The sequence below is a fragment of the Garra rufa genome, chromosome 9 (assembly GCF_049309525.1).
Source record: "Garra rufa chromosome 9, GarRuf1.0, whole genome shotgun sequence".
Lineage (NCBI taxonomy): Eukaryota > Metazoa > Chordata > Actinopteri > Cypriniformes > Cyprinidae > Garra > Garra rufa.
In genome coordinates this window covers 47908911-47928845 of record NC_133369.1, presented here as the reverse complement: position 1 = coordinate 47928845, position 19935 = coordinate 47908911, and the positions used below count along the sequence as shown (strand labels likewise).

Below are 19935 nucleotides of genomic sequence, written 5' to 3'. Positions count from 1 at the left end.
TTGGCGCGCACTCTGAGATTGGCAGAACTCTATAGCTCTGAGCTTGATTGCATTGGTTTGACCCAATTGTGTGTTGTAATAAGTAAAAGAAATAAACTGGACAGCTCTGGATTAACTCGCCAACACTGTAGAAATCATATATAGGCCTTTAACTGTGTTATTCTGAGAACATTAACATTAATTATTTGTCTTGTTTATAGCCAAAATATCTACAAATTCATAAATCAAGAAGGATTTTCTAGACAAGTAAAAATTATTGTCTTGTAAGTGTTTGTTTTAAAACAAGCAAAATAATCTGCCAATGGGGTAATCTAAATAATTTTATTTCAAGCAGACAACTAGATTATTTTGCTTACCCCATTGGCAGATTATTTAGCTTGATTCAAGCAAAACCTCTAAAACTTCTAAAAACGAGACAATACAATTTAATTTTTTGATATTTTGGCTTGAAACAAGACAAAAAAAAATCTAAGTAAGAAAATATTTTTCGTTATTATTTAGTGATGGTAAATTAATTCAAGGAATAGTTTACCCAAAAATTAAACTGCTGAAAATGTACTCACCCTCGGGCCATACAAAAAGTAGGCCTAAATGATTTAGTTTTTCTACATCAGAATAAATTTGGAGAAACGTAGCATTCCATCACTTGCTCATCATTGGAACCCTGAAGTGAATGTGTGCCGTCTGAATGAGAGTCCAAACAGGTGATAATCCATACGACTGTAGTCCATCCATCAATTAACATCTTGTGAAATTGTGAAACCTGCATATTTGTAAGAAACAAATTCATCATTAGGTCATTTTTATAACAGCGTTTTCCCTAATAAAAAGTAATCTCATTTGAATCAGGAGAGAAATATGCATACATTGAGCATTGTTTACCATGGAAGACAGTCCTAAACAAATACGTTGGTGGATTTTGATGTGAGACAGGACGATTTTCACTAAAGGAGACATTATTACAGATTATAGATTCATATTTTGTCCAGGAGCAACAGATCAGCTGTTTGGACTGATTGGACATTCTGATGGCAAAGATGGGTAGTAACTTTGTACATTTACATTTACATTTAAGAGTAGAGTCGATTCCCCTTTGAGTCGATTCTGTTCATGGCCTTCCCTGCTAAAAAACAAAAAAAAAAACAAAAAAAAAAAACAGCTAAAACCAGTTTAGGCTGGTTTGCTGGTTTTAGCTGGTCAACCAGGCTGGTTTAAGCTGGTCATCAGGCTGGTTTTATTTGATTTTATTTAAGTAATATTGTTGTAGAGGTAAGCTACATCAACTGAAATCTGTAAGTGAAATGAATGAAAAGTGTGGAGTGTGGCATTTCATTGATTGCATATTTCAGAGATTGTTCAGATTTGCCCCCAAAAAGGTAAAACAGCGATGTAGGGCGATTTTGACATTGAAGAAGAAAATGAATTCACACAGACTTGGACAAGACAAGCGTTGAATGACCAATTGTTTTGCTAGATAAGGCCCTTCTTCATTGGCTGGGATCATTTAGAGCCAATTGGAACTGTATTTAAACATCATTTAAACTGCATTTTGGAAGTTCAAACTTTGGGGCACCATTGAAATCCATTATATGGAGAAAATTCCTGAAATGTTTTCCTTAAGAAACAATTTCTTATCGACTGAAAAAGAATTCTGATGCATATGCAAATTCTCTCATCAGCATAAACAACAAATGTTATGTTATATGAGTTAAGGTAGTTCTAAAATTGCCCCCAAGTAAGTAATGTCCCTGTAGATATTGTGATGTTGATTTATATTAGTGGTGGGCCGTTATCGGCGTTAACGTGCTGCGTTAACGTGAGACTCTTAGCAGGCGATAAAAAAATATCGCCGTTAATCTATTCTCAAATTTGGGTTGGGAGCTGGGTCTAAACTACGCAAGATATGATGACTTTCACCTTGATATTTTAGCGCGGATGACGTATACCTAGTCGAATTGCACTGCAGGGGGTGAGAACGAGTCTTCAACTTCTGTGAAATTACCACATCAAATGAGACGTGCAAACATGGATGCAGCTATGAAGCCGCTTCAGGGCAGGTGCGTTGCTAGACCCTTTTTACTGGGGCACGTGAGTTATAATTTACTTTGATAATCCCGAAATAAAGACATTAAACTATATGCAACAACCGAATTGACGCTTCTAAAAGCAACGCAGTTTAATGGAAGACTATGCACGCAGAAATCCATGCCCGTGCGCGTCTGTGTATTTAACGGCAACGCGCACGTCGTGCAGCCTTTTGCGCAGAAGTACTTGGTTACACAAGTTTGTATAGGTAATTATGTTGTAAATGCAATTGTCAAGCAGTCTGTGATGCATTTTGGAAACAGGAGATGAGCGCCTGATCCAATGCGCCACCTGGCCCGTTCTCGAAGACTTACTTTTAGTCATTATTTGGGTAGCACACATATTCTGAATGCCTTCAGCAGAATTCAAATTAGCCATTTTAATCTAGATTAATCTAGATTAATTCCAAGATTTAATCTAGATTAATCTAGATTTTAAAAAAAATTAATCTATGCCCACCCCTAATTTATATACATACAAACATATCCAAAGTAAGAGTAGACTGAGTAGATTTTGCATTGGATCCTTTTTTTACTCTTACTCAAGTAAGTATTTACATTAGTACTTGTGCTTTTACTTGAGTACAGTTTTTGGCTACTCTACCCACCTCTGTCTGACGGCACCCATTCACTGCAGTGGATTCATTGGTAAGCAAGTGATGTAATGCTAAATTTCACAAAATCTGTTCAGATGAACAAACACATCTTGGATGGCCTGAAAGTCAGTTCACTTTTTGCATATTTTTGTTTTGAGGTGAACTATTCTTATGGGATGAGCTCAAAAATATCACAAGAGCTCTTAGATGAAGCTTGTGGCCAATGAGTATAGCATTGAATAGACATTACAAAAAGTCACTGTGAATATGTACTGGTTTGTTTTATGTCCATATAATTTTGCAGGTATGAGGTGGACTTACGGTGTCTTCTCACAGAATGTGTTCTGTCTGTATTATTTTATTTTAAATGTACACATGTAATTTCTCTATTCTCACAGTCATGAGTGCCAAAGTGTTTGTCAAATTAAAAAAGGCACTGCAATCTGTGATTAATGAATCCATGCTTTTTGTTTTTAATTATTTATTTTTACACAAATAATTGTGTTAAACAGAATCAAATTGAAAAGCTTCCTCTTAAGTAAGGGTAAAAAGTGGGAGCAGAAACGGACACAAGTGTGGATGGTTTCACAAGAGTTTGACATTTCCTGCTTCGGTTTGTACTTGTGGTTTAGGATGGTAAGAACGATATGCCACGGAAGGACTGACAGCAGTGACTCTTTAGTCAGAGCCGTGAGATCTTTCTCGGAACAGCATCTGGATCATTTCAATAACTTTTTTTTTTTTTTCATAGAAAAGTTCAACTGCGCACCAGACCTCGCTGGACAGTAACAACACAGGAGTTCAAATGTGACCCCTAAAAATATCTTCAGATGCAGAGCAATCTTAAGTATGTATTGTACTTTCATTTTTGTTACCTCCTTAATTTGAGTAATCGTTAACAATGTACAATAACTTTTATTAAATTAATTTTATAAAAAAAAGTCAGTATATAAACATTATATACCGCTTTAAACACTTACATTCATACATATACAAACTAATGTTCTATACAATGTTATTGTTAAAGGTTATTATAAGATGTTACTATTTTTAATTAATTAAATTTTTATTTTTGTCTTCCCCTTACTTTCTTTTTTAGATAGTATATAGGCTGTTAGAAACGGAAGGTTTTGTAATTTGAAGACTTGCAATTTCTCTAAAATGGTAACACTTTTTTTTCAGTTGTCATAACCATGGCATCAGTCTGGCTTGTGCTTGTGCTATGGATATACATTAGTGCCATGATAAAAGGTAAAACAACATTTTTACTAATTGTATTATTATAATATCTATCTATCTATCTATCTATCTATCTATCTATCTATCTATCTATCTATCTATCTATCTATCATCTTAAATACTGTTTAAAAAACCAAAGTTTTTTTTTTTTTTTTTAATGTCGAGTAAGTATTATAAGAATCCTAATTGCGCAACCATTTTGTTTTATTCTGTTACTTTTATATAACTATCTATTTAACTATCTACTGTTTAGACAAACCAAAGGTTTTTTTTTTCTTCTTTTTTTCTTGCTCATGTCGTGTAAGTACTACCCACATGTTTTGAAATGGAGGATGTTGTCAGGAATATGTCACGCAATGCTAAGTCACAAGACTTGAGTAGTGGATTGGTGTGTTGCTAGCTAGTTTGTTATTAGAGCCCAATTTCTTTCCCTTAATTCACTTTAGAATACGATTTAAAACTCCAATTATTGATGTTTAAAATCATACACATTTATTATCCGCAGTGAGCCAAGCATGTGCTAAGATTCACACTCCTGCCACTGTGGTGCTCGCTGGCTCTCCTGTATCAGTGTCCTGCTCCATAGAGAATGACTGCTCACTGACCAAAGGCAAAGACTTTCATGTGGCATGGAAGATCGACAATGATTTTGCCCCAAGCAATTTCTCTTACCAGGAGACTAATAGGACGTATGGTTTAATCATCCCTAGTCTACCAGAGCCTGGTGCATCCATTGCTTGTGCTGTTTGTGAGGGGGAGAACTGCCAAATTGTTGATGGAGTGATGGTTAAAGCAGGATGTGAGAATCTTTTTTATGATTATAATTTAGTATTATGATACTAAGTAAATTACTAACTTGGCTTACATTCATAGAACTTTAATATGGGTCTATTTTTAATATGACATATGTTTCAATTTACACCAAGTTAAATATGGTGCAAGCTCTGAATGAGATCAAGCCATAATGTAGACTACTCATTGTTGTCATTCCAAGACAAAGTTTACCTGGCTTCTAACCTTCCTTTCTTTAAAGATCCTCCATCTGTTCCTAAAGACCTGGGCTGCTATTTGAATCTAACATCCTCAAGATTGCTGTGTCAGTGGGATCCTGGTCAGGAAGTAAAAAGCCGTCCTACAAACTTTATACTTCAAATATTTAGGTACTAATTTCTGCTGCCATTTTCAGAACTGTTTCTTGTTTATAGATCAATCTCACAAAAATCAATTTCACGTTTTACTCTAAAATCAAAATAGCAGAAAAAAAGGAATTATCTACACATAATTGATGTCAATGGTGCCCCCAAATTTGAACTTCCAAAATGCAGTTTAAATGCATTTAATGCACCTTATCTAGCAAAATGATCAGTTATTTTCTAAACAAATTGACAATTTATAGACTTTTTAACCTCAAAAGCTCATCTTTTCTAAGTCTGCGTGAACTCTTTTCCTTTAACCTCAAAAGCTCATCTTTTCTAAGTCTGCGTGAACTCTTTTCCGGCCAATACAGTTAGGGTATGTCGAAAAACTCATCTAATTTTTTTCCCCAACTATTCCAATCATTCTAAATCTCAGCAGAAGTACTGACCCAGTGTTTACAATGTGAACATGTAGATCAAATGCTCTTTCCAAAAAAGGTAAAACAGCGATGTAGGACGATTTTGACATTGAGAAAGAAAATGAGACAGGAGTTTTTCGACATACCCTCACTGTATTGACCGTATATTAAACTGGAAAAGTTCCCGCAGACTTAGACAAGATGTATACAAATTGTCAATTTGTTTTGAATATGACAGGTCGTTTTCAATAGGGTCTGGCTGCAGACCTGCACCTCCACTGCCAGACCTGCACTCTCAGACCTGCACTCTCCGTTTTTTTTTTTTTTTGACCTGCACTCTCCGTCACCCAAACTTCCTCTGCAGGTGACGTCACTTGCAATCGACACCTGCACACTACGGTACCTGCGACGTCACTTGCAATCGACACAAAAAAACGCAAATAAGTTTCCAGTCGTTCGTTTGCGTTGCCAAAGACGCTGTATTGAAGCTGTTATATGGTTTAAAGTACCCGTAGCCAATAAAGACGCAGTAATGATGCTGTTAAATGGTTTAAAGTACTTTAGTAGTATAACCAGACAGAAACTTTCCCCCCAGTTATTTTTTGCTGCTTGTTTATCATAGGAGTATAATGTTGTACTTTATCATTCAAGTAGGCTACAACTATATTACATTACCAAACTATAACATTAACAAAAATTAAGCAGATGCAATTTTTTATTTTAGTTTTTTATTGTAAGCTAGTTACAAAGAGACAGACTATTTACTATTATTTGGAAAACTAGCAATAGTTTTATAAAATAGTAATATAAAAATAAGTAAAAGCTTAAAACACTTCCACAACAAATAAAAACAGAACAGAAAGAATGCAAAGAGGCAAATTATGTATTTTCTTTTATTTCTGCAAAGAAGCACATTATGCATTTCCTTCCTTTTCAGTTTGACAGAATACTTTCAGATTCATAACATCAACTACATGTTCAAGGAAGAAGTCAATGTCCTTCATCGCAGTAAAGATAAAGCTGAAAGGTTCCAGAGCAACAAGTCTGTCCTCTGAAAATTCAGCCTTCTGTAATTTGTCCATGGCCTCATCAACATCTTCATCCTCCATGCAGAGTACTTTGGGCAGCTGAACAGAACCAAGCAGCACACTTGGCTGTTCCAAACATATATACGTATACGTAGATACCCCATTGGACCGCTCCAAGCACATAGATGCGTCCGCCATATTGCAGCGGTCCACTAGACGTCATTCACCATACTGTAGGTTCGCAGACCAACGGCTGTGCAGGACTGTTATATTTAGAATATTCAGTGATTACTATGGTGATTTACCTAGATCTATGGGTGAATGACGTCAACTGGACCGCAGCAAAATGGCGGACGGCTTACGTATAAAGGCCCATAGAAACAGTCGCTAATGAGGCATCTACGTATATATATCTATGGTTCCAAACACCACTTGCTGGCTTTATTTAAATCTCCCATCAGTTGATTCTGTAAAATAACACAAAGAACAAGAGAGATACAAATGTAAGATACCAAAAACATTAATTCAGTATTGTGCAAAAAAAAAACAATTACTTGTGACCAGTCCTGTAACAAAATAATGTACCTCTTGTGATGATTCCATCAGTACATCTATACTTGCATCATCTGCCTAAGAGCAGGATAGAAGAAACCAGTTATACACACACATACATATATTTATAATATATAAAATGTCACTCAAATGAAGTAATCTGAATTGAGAAGAGTAGGAGCAGAAGAAAACACCAAATGTGGTGCTTTACAATGTTTCACACTACCTGTTTTGCTAATAAAAACACCACATTTAATTGTCTCATTCTACTTATATTATCATTAACACAACAATCACTTCCACTAAACTATACAGTAGTTTACGTGTAAGCTATATAATTAACTTACGAAAGCATATATACCATTCTGTTCAGTAGTTTAGCTTACTTTAAATGTATTTAAGTCAGTGACGGAGTGGTTGACTAGTTAGGCTATACAGCTTAGGGCTGCTCGATTTCAACAAAAATCATAATCACGATAATTTTGGTCAATATTGTAATCACGATTATTTAAACGATTATGACAGGGTCCAAAACTTTCTATAGTAATTAATTTAAACATAGCAATACAGCGAAAAAAAAAAAAAAAAAAAAACAGTGATTAAAAAAATATTTTTCTGAATACTTTTCTGCAAGTCTAAAGTAGTCTAACAATACTACATAAATTAAATGTAATTATTTGAATGTAAAATAAAACTGCATCTTCACTGTAACAGTTAAACATCCTTTGTGTCTGATTAAAACTACAAACGTCCTTCATTCAAAAGCAGTGAGTGATTTTTCTTTAAGTTTTATTCATATTAAACAGACAGCAGAAGGAATCCTATGTGTTGCGCTTAACCGCACGGACCCAATATACTGTTACACACGTTTTTTAATTTCAACTGTTTATGGTCATTTAAGACATAACTGACAAGCGTTTACATGAATAATCAACAAGCGCCTCATTTTCAAATATTTTTGCGTGTATTTGACCGTTTAGGCGCGCACCTGAGTTAAAATATAACTTTACAAGTCCATGTTCGGCTCCGTCTTTGAGCGCATTCAAAAAACACCGCAACTTTTCCGACGCGCTATTAAAAACATAACATCAAAGAAACATGAATAAATCAAGCATGTCCCGTTTTATGAAAGTCACGTAACATGATTTTGCTGATTTGCATGTGAAATTAGGCTTTTATGGAAGAGCGAAAGCGCACCACTGGAAAGGGGGCGGAGTGGGGCACAATAATCGTTTCATCTCGATTACTGCATTTTCATGATCGTTTGAAGCAAAAATCGAAATCGAATTTCGATTAATTGCACAACCCTAGCTAATGCAACTTTTTAAACACAACCAGTGAGCAGCGAACACGTTGGCAAACATAATTTTGTATATCAGAATACAATCTAATAAAACGTATAATAAACATACACATATGTACTTACAGCAATGATTCTTGAACGAATTCAGAAGTTATTCTCAATCCAACACGTCCCACTACACGCAGATTGCAAATAGCGCAGGTACCGTAGTGTGCAGGTGTCGATTGAAAGTGACGTCACCTGCTGAGGAAGTTTGGGTGACGGAGAGTGCAGGTCGGAGAGTGCAGGTCTGACAGTGGAGGTGCAGGTCTGCAGCCAGACCCTTCTCGTCGTTTTGCTAGTTAAGACCCTTCTCCATTGTCTGGGATCATTAAGAGCCATTTGAAGCTGTATTTAAATACATTTAAACTGCATTTTGGAAGTTCAAACTTGGGGGACCCATTGAAATCTATTATATGGTGCTAATTACCGCAATGTTTTCCTCAAGAAACAATTTCTTATCGACCGAAAAAAGAAAGACATGAACATCTTGATTTCTTCTTTAAGTGCTTTATTTTACAACCGTGTGACATTTTGCACTCCAGTAATAGAAAATGGAAGAAATGTGTTGGATTTTCATAAATACGTACATGTAATAGTGAGCAAATACAAGTTTTCTTCCTTATGATTTCTAGGTTAGACACTGTGACCTTGTGAGATTCATTCTCACGGTCATTTAGAGTAATTAAAATTTGCTTGATGAACATACCTTATTCATTTTAAATTTCTCCAGGACTGAGTCAAATCAGGTTAAATGTGATCCATATGAGATCCCACCTGGAGCGCATTCCCACTCAATTCCACGGGAACCTTATGGTCTATTTTCAGAGGTGGAGATTAATGTGACAGCAGTGAATGTCTTTGGGAATGCCACCTCTGAAACACTGAAGCTGATTCTTATGGAAGCAGGTAAAAGAGCAATACACTTTATTCCTCTATCAAGAATTAGGAACTAATATGTATTTAGTGACTTTATACCAGGACTGTGCTCCATTCTGATTTTTTTTTTTTTTTTTTTCATTTATTCAATTTATTCAATTGCTGAACGTGCTATCTTCCCATGAACTATATTTGTGATTGTTAATCACAAAATTTGATTGTTTTTCAGAGGGGGTCTACTCATTTATTCTATGCACTGTATAAACAACAGTCTGCAAATCTGATTGGCTGAAAGCCTTTTTCAGTATGTGATATAGTGATAACAGAGCTCTGACACTTTCATTGTTTGAAAGGTGCCAAAAACCAGTATAATTGTGTAAATAATACTGTTTTTTGTGTCATGGAATGTAGTTTTAAGAGATTTTATAGTGATATATACATACATGTGTATATATATACTGTTGTGATTTGCCCATAGGCACGAGGCCGCAACCTGAGTACCAAAGGTAATCACAGCATGCCGATATAACGCCATATCTCACATCTAATCGTGTGATATTGCATTTATACAACAGTTTGATGGCACGAGTGTATAAATACATAACAAACAGTAATATTTATACAATGATACTGGTTTTGGGTGTCCGCCATGACACTTGGCTATAATGAATTAATAAATAAATTATTCTAATAAACAATGTAGGAAATAATAACTATATAAATTTGGATTTAATTTATGTATTTCATTTTATTTAAAATTTTATTCTGCGTGAAGTTCTTATAATTGCACAGTAAGTGGTCCTGAAGGATATCGGGCCTGTTTCTAAAATACAGTATGTGCTGTGATACAATTAATGTAGTTTCAATTGTATTTCAGCAATTTTTGAGCCACCCAAGATTAAGAGAGTTGAAGCAGATGTGTTGGGCTGCTTAAATTACACCTGGAGTCTCGCAAAATCTCAAACATGGTTGGAGACGAATTTGAATGTAGAGTTGAGATTAAAAATGGTAAACAACCAACAAGACAAAGAGCTGGTAAGTGATTGAAGTTACGATAAATGTTTGTCTAAAAGCTGCACTGTTTGTGAGTTTATCTATTTATTTATTTTTAAAGTGTCTTAAATATTTATTCTGTTATAGGTTTTTCCCTTCATGAAATCAAAAGCATACAAAATAAATGTATGTGGCCTCCTTCATGGGACAAATTACCACGCCACAATACGAGTGAGGTATAGCTCATTGAGTAAATGGAGTGAATGGAGTGATCCGAAAATAGCCAACACACTTATGAAGGGTAAGAAGTTACTATATTACGATAAAATTTACTTAATTTATTTACTAAATTTATTTAATTACTGTACAACAATTAATAAAAATAATCACATTGTGCTTACGTAATGTAATAGTATGGTGATTAGGGTTGCCTTTCAATAGTTTTTTTTTCCTCTGATTGTAACTACTACTGACAAATTATGAAATAACAAAATTATCTTTAAACAAATAAGTGAATGCTTAGTAAAAGAAAAAATTACACTTTATTTAGACAGCATTTTAGACATTCACAGAGGTCCGACATGTCTTGTAGTTGGCCACCAGGTTTGCACACATCTCAGGAGGAATTTTGTCCCACTCCTCTTTGTAGATCCTCTCCAAGTGATTAATGTTTAGAGGCTGATGTTTGGCAACTCAAACATTTAGCTCCCTCCACAGATTTTCTGTGGGATTAAGGTTTGGTGACTGGCTAGACCACTCCAGGACCTTAATGTGCTTTTTCTTGAGCCACTCCTTTGTTGCCTTGGCTGTGTGTTTTGGGTCATTGTCACGCTTGAATACCCACCCATTTTTAATGCTCTGTTTGAGGGAAGGAGGTTCTCACCCAAGATTTGACAGTACATGGCCCCATCCATTGTTCCTTTGATGCGGTGCAGTTGTCCTGTCTCCTTAGCAAGAAAAACACCCCCAAAGCTGTTTCCACCTCCATGTTTGACGGTGGGGATGGTGTTCTTGGGGTCATAGGCAGCATTCTTCTTCCTCCAAACACGGCGAGTTGAGTTGATGCCAAAGAGCTTGATTTTGGTCTCATCTGACCACAACACTTTCACCCAGTTCTTCTCTGAATCATTCAGATGTTTATTGGCAAACTTCAGATGGGCCTGTACATGTGCTTTCTTGAGCAGGGGGTCCTTGCGGGTGCTGCAGGATTTCAGTCCTTCAAGGTATAGTGTGGTACAAATTCTTGGTGACTATGGTCCCAGCTGCCTTGAGATTATTGACAAGATATCCTCCTCTTCAGTTCTGGGCTGATTCCTCGCCGTTCTCATGATTGGAAAAGTCCCCGAGGTGAGGTCTTGCATGGAGCCCCAGACCGAGGGAGACTGACCATTATTTTATTTTTCTTCCATTTGCGAATAATCACACCAACTGTTGTCACCTACTCACCAAGCTGCTTGGCGATGGTCCTCTAGCCCATTTCAGCCTTGTGTAGGTCTACAAACTTGTCCCTGATATTCTTGGGCAGCTCTTTGGTCTTGGCCATGGTGGAGAGTTTGGAATCTGATTGATTGATTGCTTCTGTGGACAGGTGTCTTTTATATAAGTAACAAGCTGATATTAGGAGCACTCCCTTTAAAGAGTTTGCAAAACAAGACCATCTAAAGATCTCTGAAGTCCTCTATTAAACAAAACATGATTATCTCTGAAAAATATTAAATAGTTGTTCTTTTTTCAGCTCCAACTGGTAGCCTAGAGACATGGCTTAAAGTTGATGATCAGAATGCACAACTCTACTGGAAGGTGAGAGTCTCTATGATAGTCCTGTCACAATTTAGAAAATGTATACGTTTATATTATAGACGAGGCTTACAGTATGTGTTTGTGTGTGTTTAATATTATTTTTTTGCAAATTCAGGGAGGAGTCCTTTTTCCTGTGATAACTTACAGCATCTCAGATACTTGATTTAAATTTGTAACTACCCTTTCATCTCTCTATCATCCTATTTCAGCCCTCAGAAAATTTCAGTGCCAATGGTTGGAATTTGTCGTACACTGTTGAATCAAGGGAACCAAAAAAGACTTTGTGTCATACACAAGAAAACCACTGCCTTTTCAATCTCTCCAAGAAGGTTAAAACGGTTTACCTAAGAGCTTCTAATGCAGTGGGGAGCTCGAATCATACTGTAGTACAAGTGTATCGGATGAAAGGTATTGCGTTCTCACCTTGATATATCAGACAAATGTTCTGTTCACAGTGTATTACTATGATGTCTGATCGTTTTTTATTGTGTTGTTTTAGGGCAGGGCTCTGTCTCTAATTTCAGTGTTCATCCCCAGTCAGAGACGTCAGTGCTCATCAAATGGGAAAGACTGACGTCCCCCCATGTCACAGGATACGTGCTTGAGTGGAGATCTCTGAATGAGACAGCAGCAACTCCCCTGTCCTTTACTCTGATGGACAAAACCAACTACAGTACCATAGTAACAGGTGTTTATTATTGATAATAACTGATAATAACTGAGCAGCAGAGCTGGGTAGTAACTGATTACATGTAATCTGGATTAAGTAATCAGATTTCAAAAATTAAGTACTTGTAATTATATTAGGTTACATTTTCAAATTTCAGACTACAGTTACTTTTTAATGGATTACATGATTACAAATGTATGTAATGTAATGGTTTACATGATTACAAATTATTTACACAATAGCAACACATTACACAATAAGAAATTATTCATAAATTTATTCGCTCTAATTCCCTTATTGGCTTTTCTAAATTAGCCTACTGCTTATATACATTCAGAAAGTCTTCAAGTGAGGTGACTAAACAGCATTTGACCACAGATTTGCAAAAATCATTTCAGGTGTTTCAAAATTGATTCAACTGCTAATAAACAGATTTATTTTTTATTTTAATTATTACTCTGTAGGTTATTTCGAAATTTAAATTGCCAAATTTCTGTCTTTTTTCTGTTTTTTTCTGCTTTTTTTTATTATATTTTGAAAAATATTTTTAATGATTTAATTAATTATTAGCTTTTCATTAAACTCATAAACCCTTCAGTTCCTTCACAAACCCCAGTTTGGGAAACCTTGATGTAATTTAATGTTTAAAGCACTTCATGTTGTTAATAACAACAAATGTAATATATTTTCTTACTGTTCTTACTGTATTTTTATATCAATATGGTATAAGACCTATTTAATATACGAGTTAGGTAAAAAGTCTAATCTATGGGTAATCTAAAAGTCTGATTATATTACTGATTATATATTATATATCTGATTCAATATTTGTCAGTATATGTCAATATTTAGCATCATCATCATTTTAGAATGATTTCTGAAAAATCAGAGTCTTGTTGTGTTATATTTCGATCTTTATTCCAAACTTTGCATTTTATTAATTAAGAACAACTCTCAAATTAGATCTTGGCGGAATATAAATTAGTTGCTCTTAATATTTTATGCTTTACTCTACAATAATCAAGTCATTTAACAAAAAGTTACTTAAAGTAATTTGGTACTTAATGTTTTATATTTGTAATTGTTGTTCACAAAGTGCATGCAGATCTAATTATGGCTCCTTTATTTCCAATATCAGGTTTGAGGCCTTTCGTGCCCTATAACATGTCTATTTATCCTAAATATAATGACTGGATTGGACGTCCTCTCACCTTCACAGCATACAGCAGTGAAAAGGGTATGTAGTGCTTGGAAATCATTTGTGGATATTTGAAGGCCTCATGTAAATTGGGGAAGTGACGTGAAATAAAGCAAAGCCAGATAATGATACAATACTTCCATCTAGTGGGCTCAGACTTACATTTTCATATATAATTACAGCACCCTCTGTGGCCCCAAAGTTGCATGTTACGAAAATCACTCACTCATATGTGATACTTCAATGGAATGAAATTCCTCTTGAGAAAAGAAATGGGAACATTCAAGGATATACTGTTTTCTTTTGGCATGATATGAACAATATCAAAGGTATTCAAGGATTTAAAGTTGATCACAGACTTTTGGATGGAAGATTTCAGAACTTTTTTTTTTATTAACCATAATGTTTCTATTCTGTTTCAAGTAATGACGACCAAGGGGACCAGTCTTGAGGTGAGAGATCTTCAACCACTTACCCTATATAATGCCCTTGTGACTGTACATACGATGGGTGGAAGTTATAATGGATCAGTTGAGTCCTTGACAACTGCAGTTATTGGTAAATATAAGCAAATAAGCATTACATTGGTCAGAAATCTCAGTAAAGACATTTATAATGTTACGAAAGATAAGTAATTGTTCTTTTAGTTAATATGACATTGCTAAAAAAGGACATTATTTTGTGTATGGTGTAATGCAATGTCTTTATGGTCTTCTCTGCCCTGCCTTTCTGAAGCAAGCCAATTTTACAAAACTTTTCATTCTAAAAAATGCAGTTTGTTCTGATTGGCCAGCTATCTAGTGAGTTGTGATTGTCTGAATACCTCAAGTGTTTGACAGAAATGTTATGCCCCTAAATTATATTGTTTATTTTAAAAATACAAATCTTTGGTGAATCAGTGTCATTTGCTGAGTAGTCTCATAATGTTTTCATGTACTCCATGTGGCTAGATTATATGTGTTTGCTAATTTTACCCTAAAATCTCAATCCTGTTACTTCCAGTCCTATCACGCATATACTCATGTATCCTACTTGTATATAGTAACAGGAATGAGTAGTGTCATCTGATTTTTTAATGTATATATTAGTCTACATCCAAATTAATCAAGATATATTTGAAGATGCATTATTTTCTACACTGAGACAATGTTTTTGCTCAGAGGAAACCTATGGTTGTTTTTACATTTTAGATTATATAACATTCCTGCAGGAGTTTATGTGAGCTGCGCTGTAAGAAAACAGTATCCACAGGAAAACTGAACAGGCATTATTTATATATCCATTTTAATTTAATATTTTATATTTATCATTTTTATGTTAATTATATCTTATCTCATAACTCACATGTGTAGTCAAATGTACTCTAACATAATGGATACTCTTTCCAGTTACCCAGTTTTATTCCTGTTATTTATTTATTTTTCTTTTAAAGTTAAACCAGTATTTTATAAATTAAGTTTGGTCCATAATTTTTAAATGATTATTTAATAAATTGCATCACAGGAAATGTATAAGCTTGAGGTTTGAGTCATCTTTAAAATGAAAAAATGGGTTTGTGTACTAAAATACACCTAGTGTACATCAATAGTGAATTTTTGGTAACACTTTACAATAAGGTTCATTAGTTAAACATTAGTTAATGTACTAACTAACCATGAGCAATACATTTATTACTGTATTTACTAATCTTCATTAACGTTAGTTAACGAAAATACAGTTGTTCATTGTTTGTTCATCTTAGTTCACACTGCATTAACTAATGTTAACAAGATTTTAATAATGTTTTAGTAAATGTTGCAATTAACATTAACAAAGATTAATAAATGCTGTATAAGTGCAGTTCATTATTAATTCATATTAACTAATGTTTATTAATGAACCTTAATGTAAAGTGTTACCGATTTTTTTTATTATAACAAGTTTAACAAGTTCTTTAAAATAAACACCTGCCTGAGGGAAAATGAAGTGGAAACACAAAGAAAAATGCATCCTTCTTTCATTTATAAATTGTGTAAAAAATTCTATATAGTTACATGAGATGGACTAATACAGATTTTGAATTGTTAAATATGTCTATTACTAGATTTAGTCTTTAAAAAATATAGAAAATATATATTTTTTATTTATTTATTCTTTTTTTGAGAAGATTTTTGGAAGCAAATGGCACCCATTCGGTGGAATGGCCGATAGTCAATCGCAAATTCTTTTAATATGAAAATGTACTTACAAGCTGTGAGTCAGAACTGCCACACTGTCCTTGCAAAGTTGGAATTGCCACACGTTTTAGAAACAGCCTTTGCAGGCATAAAGTTGTTCTCTCCCAGGTTCAAAAAACAGTCTTCTGTAAAATGCGCTGCACACACTCGCATATTTGGATTGTACTGTTCAGGAACAGTCTTGTAAATACAACTTAACCACTAATTTCTATTTTTTTTCCTCTTTTGGAGGGCCAAACACACAGCGTATTCATGACATGGCAGCAGAAACAATACTACAACAAAAATATTAGTTACAATAAATAATACATTTGGACGGTGTCATGGGTATCTTTCCACACAGTGACTGCATGTGAAAACCAAATGTTTTAGAAAGGCATGGATGAATCTTAACTTTTAGAAACAATATCTCTTTGGGTTTGAGACTTTAAAGTGACAACTTTTACAAATCACAGTGACAACTTTTACAAATCACAGTAACTAGATTTTAATTTTCATATTCAAATCTGGTACTTTATACTTCATATTGTACTTTATTTATCAACATTTTCACTTTGTTTTTAAAATTGAATAGCTCTTGTGTCCTTACAGGAAAGAACTTTTAGCGAAGTATGAATAGTAGCAAGCAAAAAAAAAAAAAAAAAAAAAATCACTACTGGTTTGGCTGATTATTGAAAATGTTTTTCAGGTGGAATTGACATGGTGCTGTTTGTTATCCCAGCATGCATTGGGTTATCACTTCTCATCATCATTGTTATGTTTGCCTGTTTGGGGAAAAATGAACGGTGAGTATCCACAGGCTTGTTATTGTGTACTAAGGCCAGTACTAGACTAGTATTATCATTTCATTTCTATCTGTTTTTCATAGGGTGAAGATGTGTTTGTGGCCTATAATTCCTGATCCTGCCAACAGCAGTATTAAGAGATGGACCGACACTGACCCATTGCAGGTATGAATAATTGGCATATCATTTTAATCGACAGATCAATATCTGAAATAGATTAAAATGACGTTAACAGTCAATCAAACTGCTTAATAAATATCTGAATATCTCTGTTTTTGTCCAAGGGCATGCCCCCCTTTAAAGACGACAAGGAGCCCGTGCTGGTGTATCTGTCCCACTTCAGTCTTCTTGATCTGTGTGAGAACGAGCCGTTCAAGAGTGACTATGTCAAGGAGAACCAGTGGTCACAAGACATCGCCAGCCATGATGAGAGTCATTCCTCATTCCAGACCCGTGTCAGATACGATTCGGAGCACGACAGGGATTCTATCCCTTATGCCACAGTAGTTTTCGGCGGCCCGTATCAAAACCATTCATCCTGTCCACCAGCCTACATTCGCTCTGAGTCCACACAGCCTCTGTTAGGGGCAGAGGACCCTGGCAGCCCCTCACCGTATGAGAATGTGTCACCAAGCGAAAATGTTTCTAAAGTACAATGCTTCAATACATTCTCCCAGAATTCGACTGATAGTGAGGAGAGTGAAGAACTTTGGGAAGAATTTCCTATGCTCAGATCCTTAGAGATCAGGGAGACTGATCACATCTAATCTCAAGTTCATTCAGTTTAGGTTTATGTGCTTCCTTTTTTTTTTTTTTTTTTTTTTTTTTTGAGGACGTACAGAAATATTTCTGTTTTTGAAAATGATTAGCAAAATAACATCTGTATGTTTGTGACTAATAAGCGCACTCGGTTTGTTTTAGCTTTTCTTTCATTATTAACCTTATGTAGTATTGCCAGGGACTGCATATAGACCATAGCCTGGAAAAAATCCAGACCCTAATCTATTAAGATTAAGGGTCTGGCATCGAGCAATGAAAAGAGCCTAACTCGAGGGGCGGCACCAAGCATGCATTTGAAACTCTCACTGCACGCAATTGGATAACGCCACGACCAATCACAAATTCACTAAGCCCCATACGCTTAGCTACCAGTGGAGCTAACTGATAGATTAAACTCTTGCCGTATCCAGTCGGCAAAACAGCAAAAACGTCCTTCTTGCAAAGGAACGATCCGAGCGCGGTTTTCTGTTCCTCTTTTATATGAAAAGCCAAGTCTAACTCGTTCATTGTAGCGGCCAAAGCCGTTTCAAACATCTGGTGTTCATCTGTAGCCATCTTTCAATGTTAATAATTCCAGACATCGCAGCGCTGTCGTCATCAGCTCAGCTCGCCTCTGGCCCGCCTACATCAGATACACCGATTTGATTGGTTCCCAGAACTGCTTACGTAATGCAGTAATGTGCAACATTGCTCGATGCCAGAAGCTGCGTCCGAAATCGCATACTGCTTCAGTAGGTACTACATTTAAATTTGAACGTACTTCATGACCGTTAAAACAGTACGTTCTATATAGTATGGGTAGTATGAATGAAATTCGGACATACTACATCCGCCGCGTCTCCACTTTCCACCATTTTTCGAATAACGACTCCTCTCCTGGAGCCTGAAGTGTCCATGGTATGCGTACTGCAGAATTCGGGCGGAAGCAATAGGTCATCCGGGTACTTCTCACCTACTGTATTTCGAATACTATGAATTCGGACATACTACTCGTCTCACATACTGTTTTTCGCATTCTATATAGTCGCAGCGAGAGTGTCTTGCAGGGACAATTCAAATTGTGCTCTTGCGAGACCTCTGGATTTCCAGGGTATATAGACCAATGAGTGGGAGAAAATGTAAATCCCAATTTGGCAACTCTAATAAAGTAAGTCCTACCTTTTCCAAATAAGAGAGCCAATCAGCAAAATCACTGCCTGGTCTTTATTTGAAACTTGTATATGTGCATTTTATGTCATCCTGCCCTACCAAGTTCATTCTTTCATTGTAGCTAGACATAATATCACAAGTCCATTATTGTGTTCTTATCATTAAGAAACTGTAGCAAGTTTCTGCAGTATTTAAATAATAATAATAATAATAATAATAATAATAAGGATAATGCTACATGTAATCCAGTTTAAAAGGAGCACTTTTCAGGTTTGTTGTTATTGTTGGGGCTGTGGGCATATACAGTATAAGACAAAAAAAAATGCTGTTAACACTGATGTATGTTACTTTTTTGCCTGCATTTTTAATTCAACGTATATATCTGTGTGTGTTTTAGGTGTAGAAGAGAAAATGTTATGATAAAGTTATACTGTACATGTTACATGTTCATTTCCTTTTTAATGTTACCTTATATTTGCCATGTTATGTAGGCCACATTTATCTTATGTTTGTTTGGTGCATTGGATTCAGATTTTTTTCTTTCTTTTTTATCTTTTTTTTTTTTTTTAAGAATACAGATTGTGGTTACATCTGGCAATGTAACAACACTTCCTCTGGAAAGGACAACACAACAGAGTTACATGAATTTCTAAAGAAATTACGAAATAAATCAATAGTAACCCTTTGTTTTTTGTTGTCCTTGTTACACATTACATGCACTTACTAATATCAACAAATTATGTATGATTACATGCAACTAACCTGAAACCAAATCCTCATCTTAACCATAACCATATTGTAAATATATTTAGAATTACATTTAAAATTACTCAGTACTTAAATATAAGTAAATTATTGTGAACCAGAAATTCTATTATACAGCCCCTCACATTTCAGCAACCATTTTAGTATATCTTCTCAAGGGACAATACAATAGAACTGACACTTGGATATATTTTAGAGTAGTCTGTGTGCAGCTTGTATAGCAGTATTGATTTACTGTCCTCTGAAACTTATTCAACATACAGCCATTATTGTAAAAATAACTGACAACAAATAGTGATAACAG

At 35.1% G+C, this 19935-nt stretch overlaps 1 protein-coding gene and 1 long non-coding RNA gene across 2 annotated transcripts; one reads left to right on the top strand and one right to left on the bottom strand.

Moving 5' to 3' along the window:
* The first annotated feature begins 3355 nt into the window (after window positions 1-3355).
* csf3r (colony stimulating factor 3 receptor) lies at window positions 3356-19493 on the top strand. Its single transcript, XM_073846831.1, has 16 exons — window positions 3356-3527; window positions 3863-3931; window positions 4425-4718; window positions 4953-5079; window positions 9130-9305; window positions 10153-10310; window positions 10416-10569; window positions 12004-12068; window positions 12278-12476; window positions 12568-12756; window positions 13877-13975; window positions 14119-14265; window positions 14360-14494; window positions 16841-16937; window positions 17021-17102; window positions 17222-19493. The coding sequence occupies exons 2-16, from the start codon at window positions 3874-3876 to the stop codon at window positions 17702-17704; spliced, it is 2463 nt and encodes an 820-aa protein (XP_073702932.1). The 5' UTR covers window positions 3356-3527; window positions 3863-3873; the 3' UTR covers window positions 17705-19493.
* Window positions 6354-8574, bottom strand: LOC141342389 (uncharacterized). The gene is made up of 3 exons (XR_012356686.1): window positions 8481-8574; window positions 7088-7132; window positions 6354-6969 (listed from the first exon to the last, which is right to left on the bottom strand). It is a non-coding gene; the product is annotated as an uncharacterized lncRNA (long non-coding RNA).
* Window positions 19494-19935: the final 442 nt, after the last annotated feature.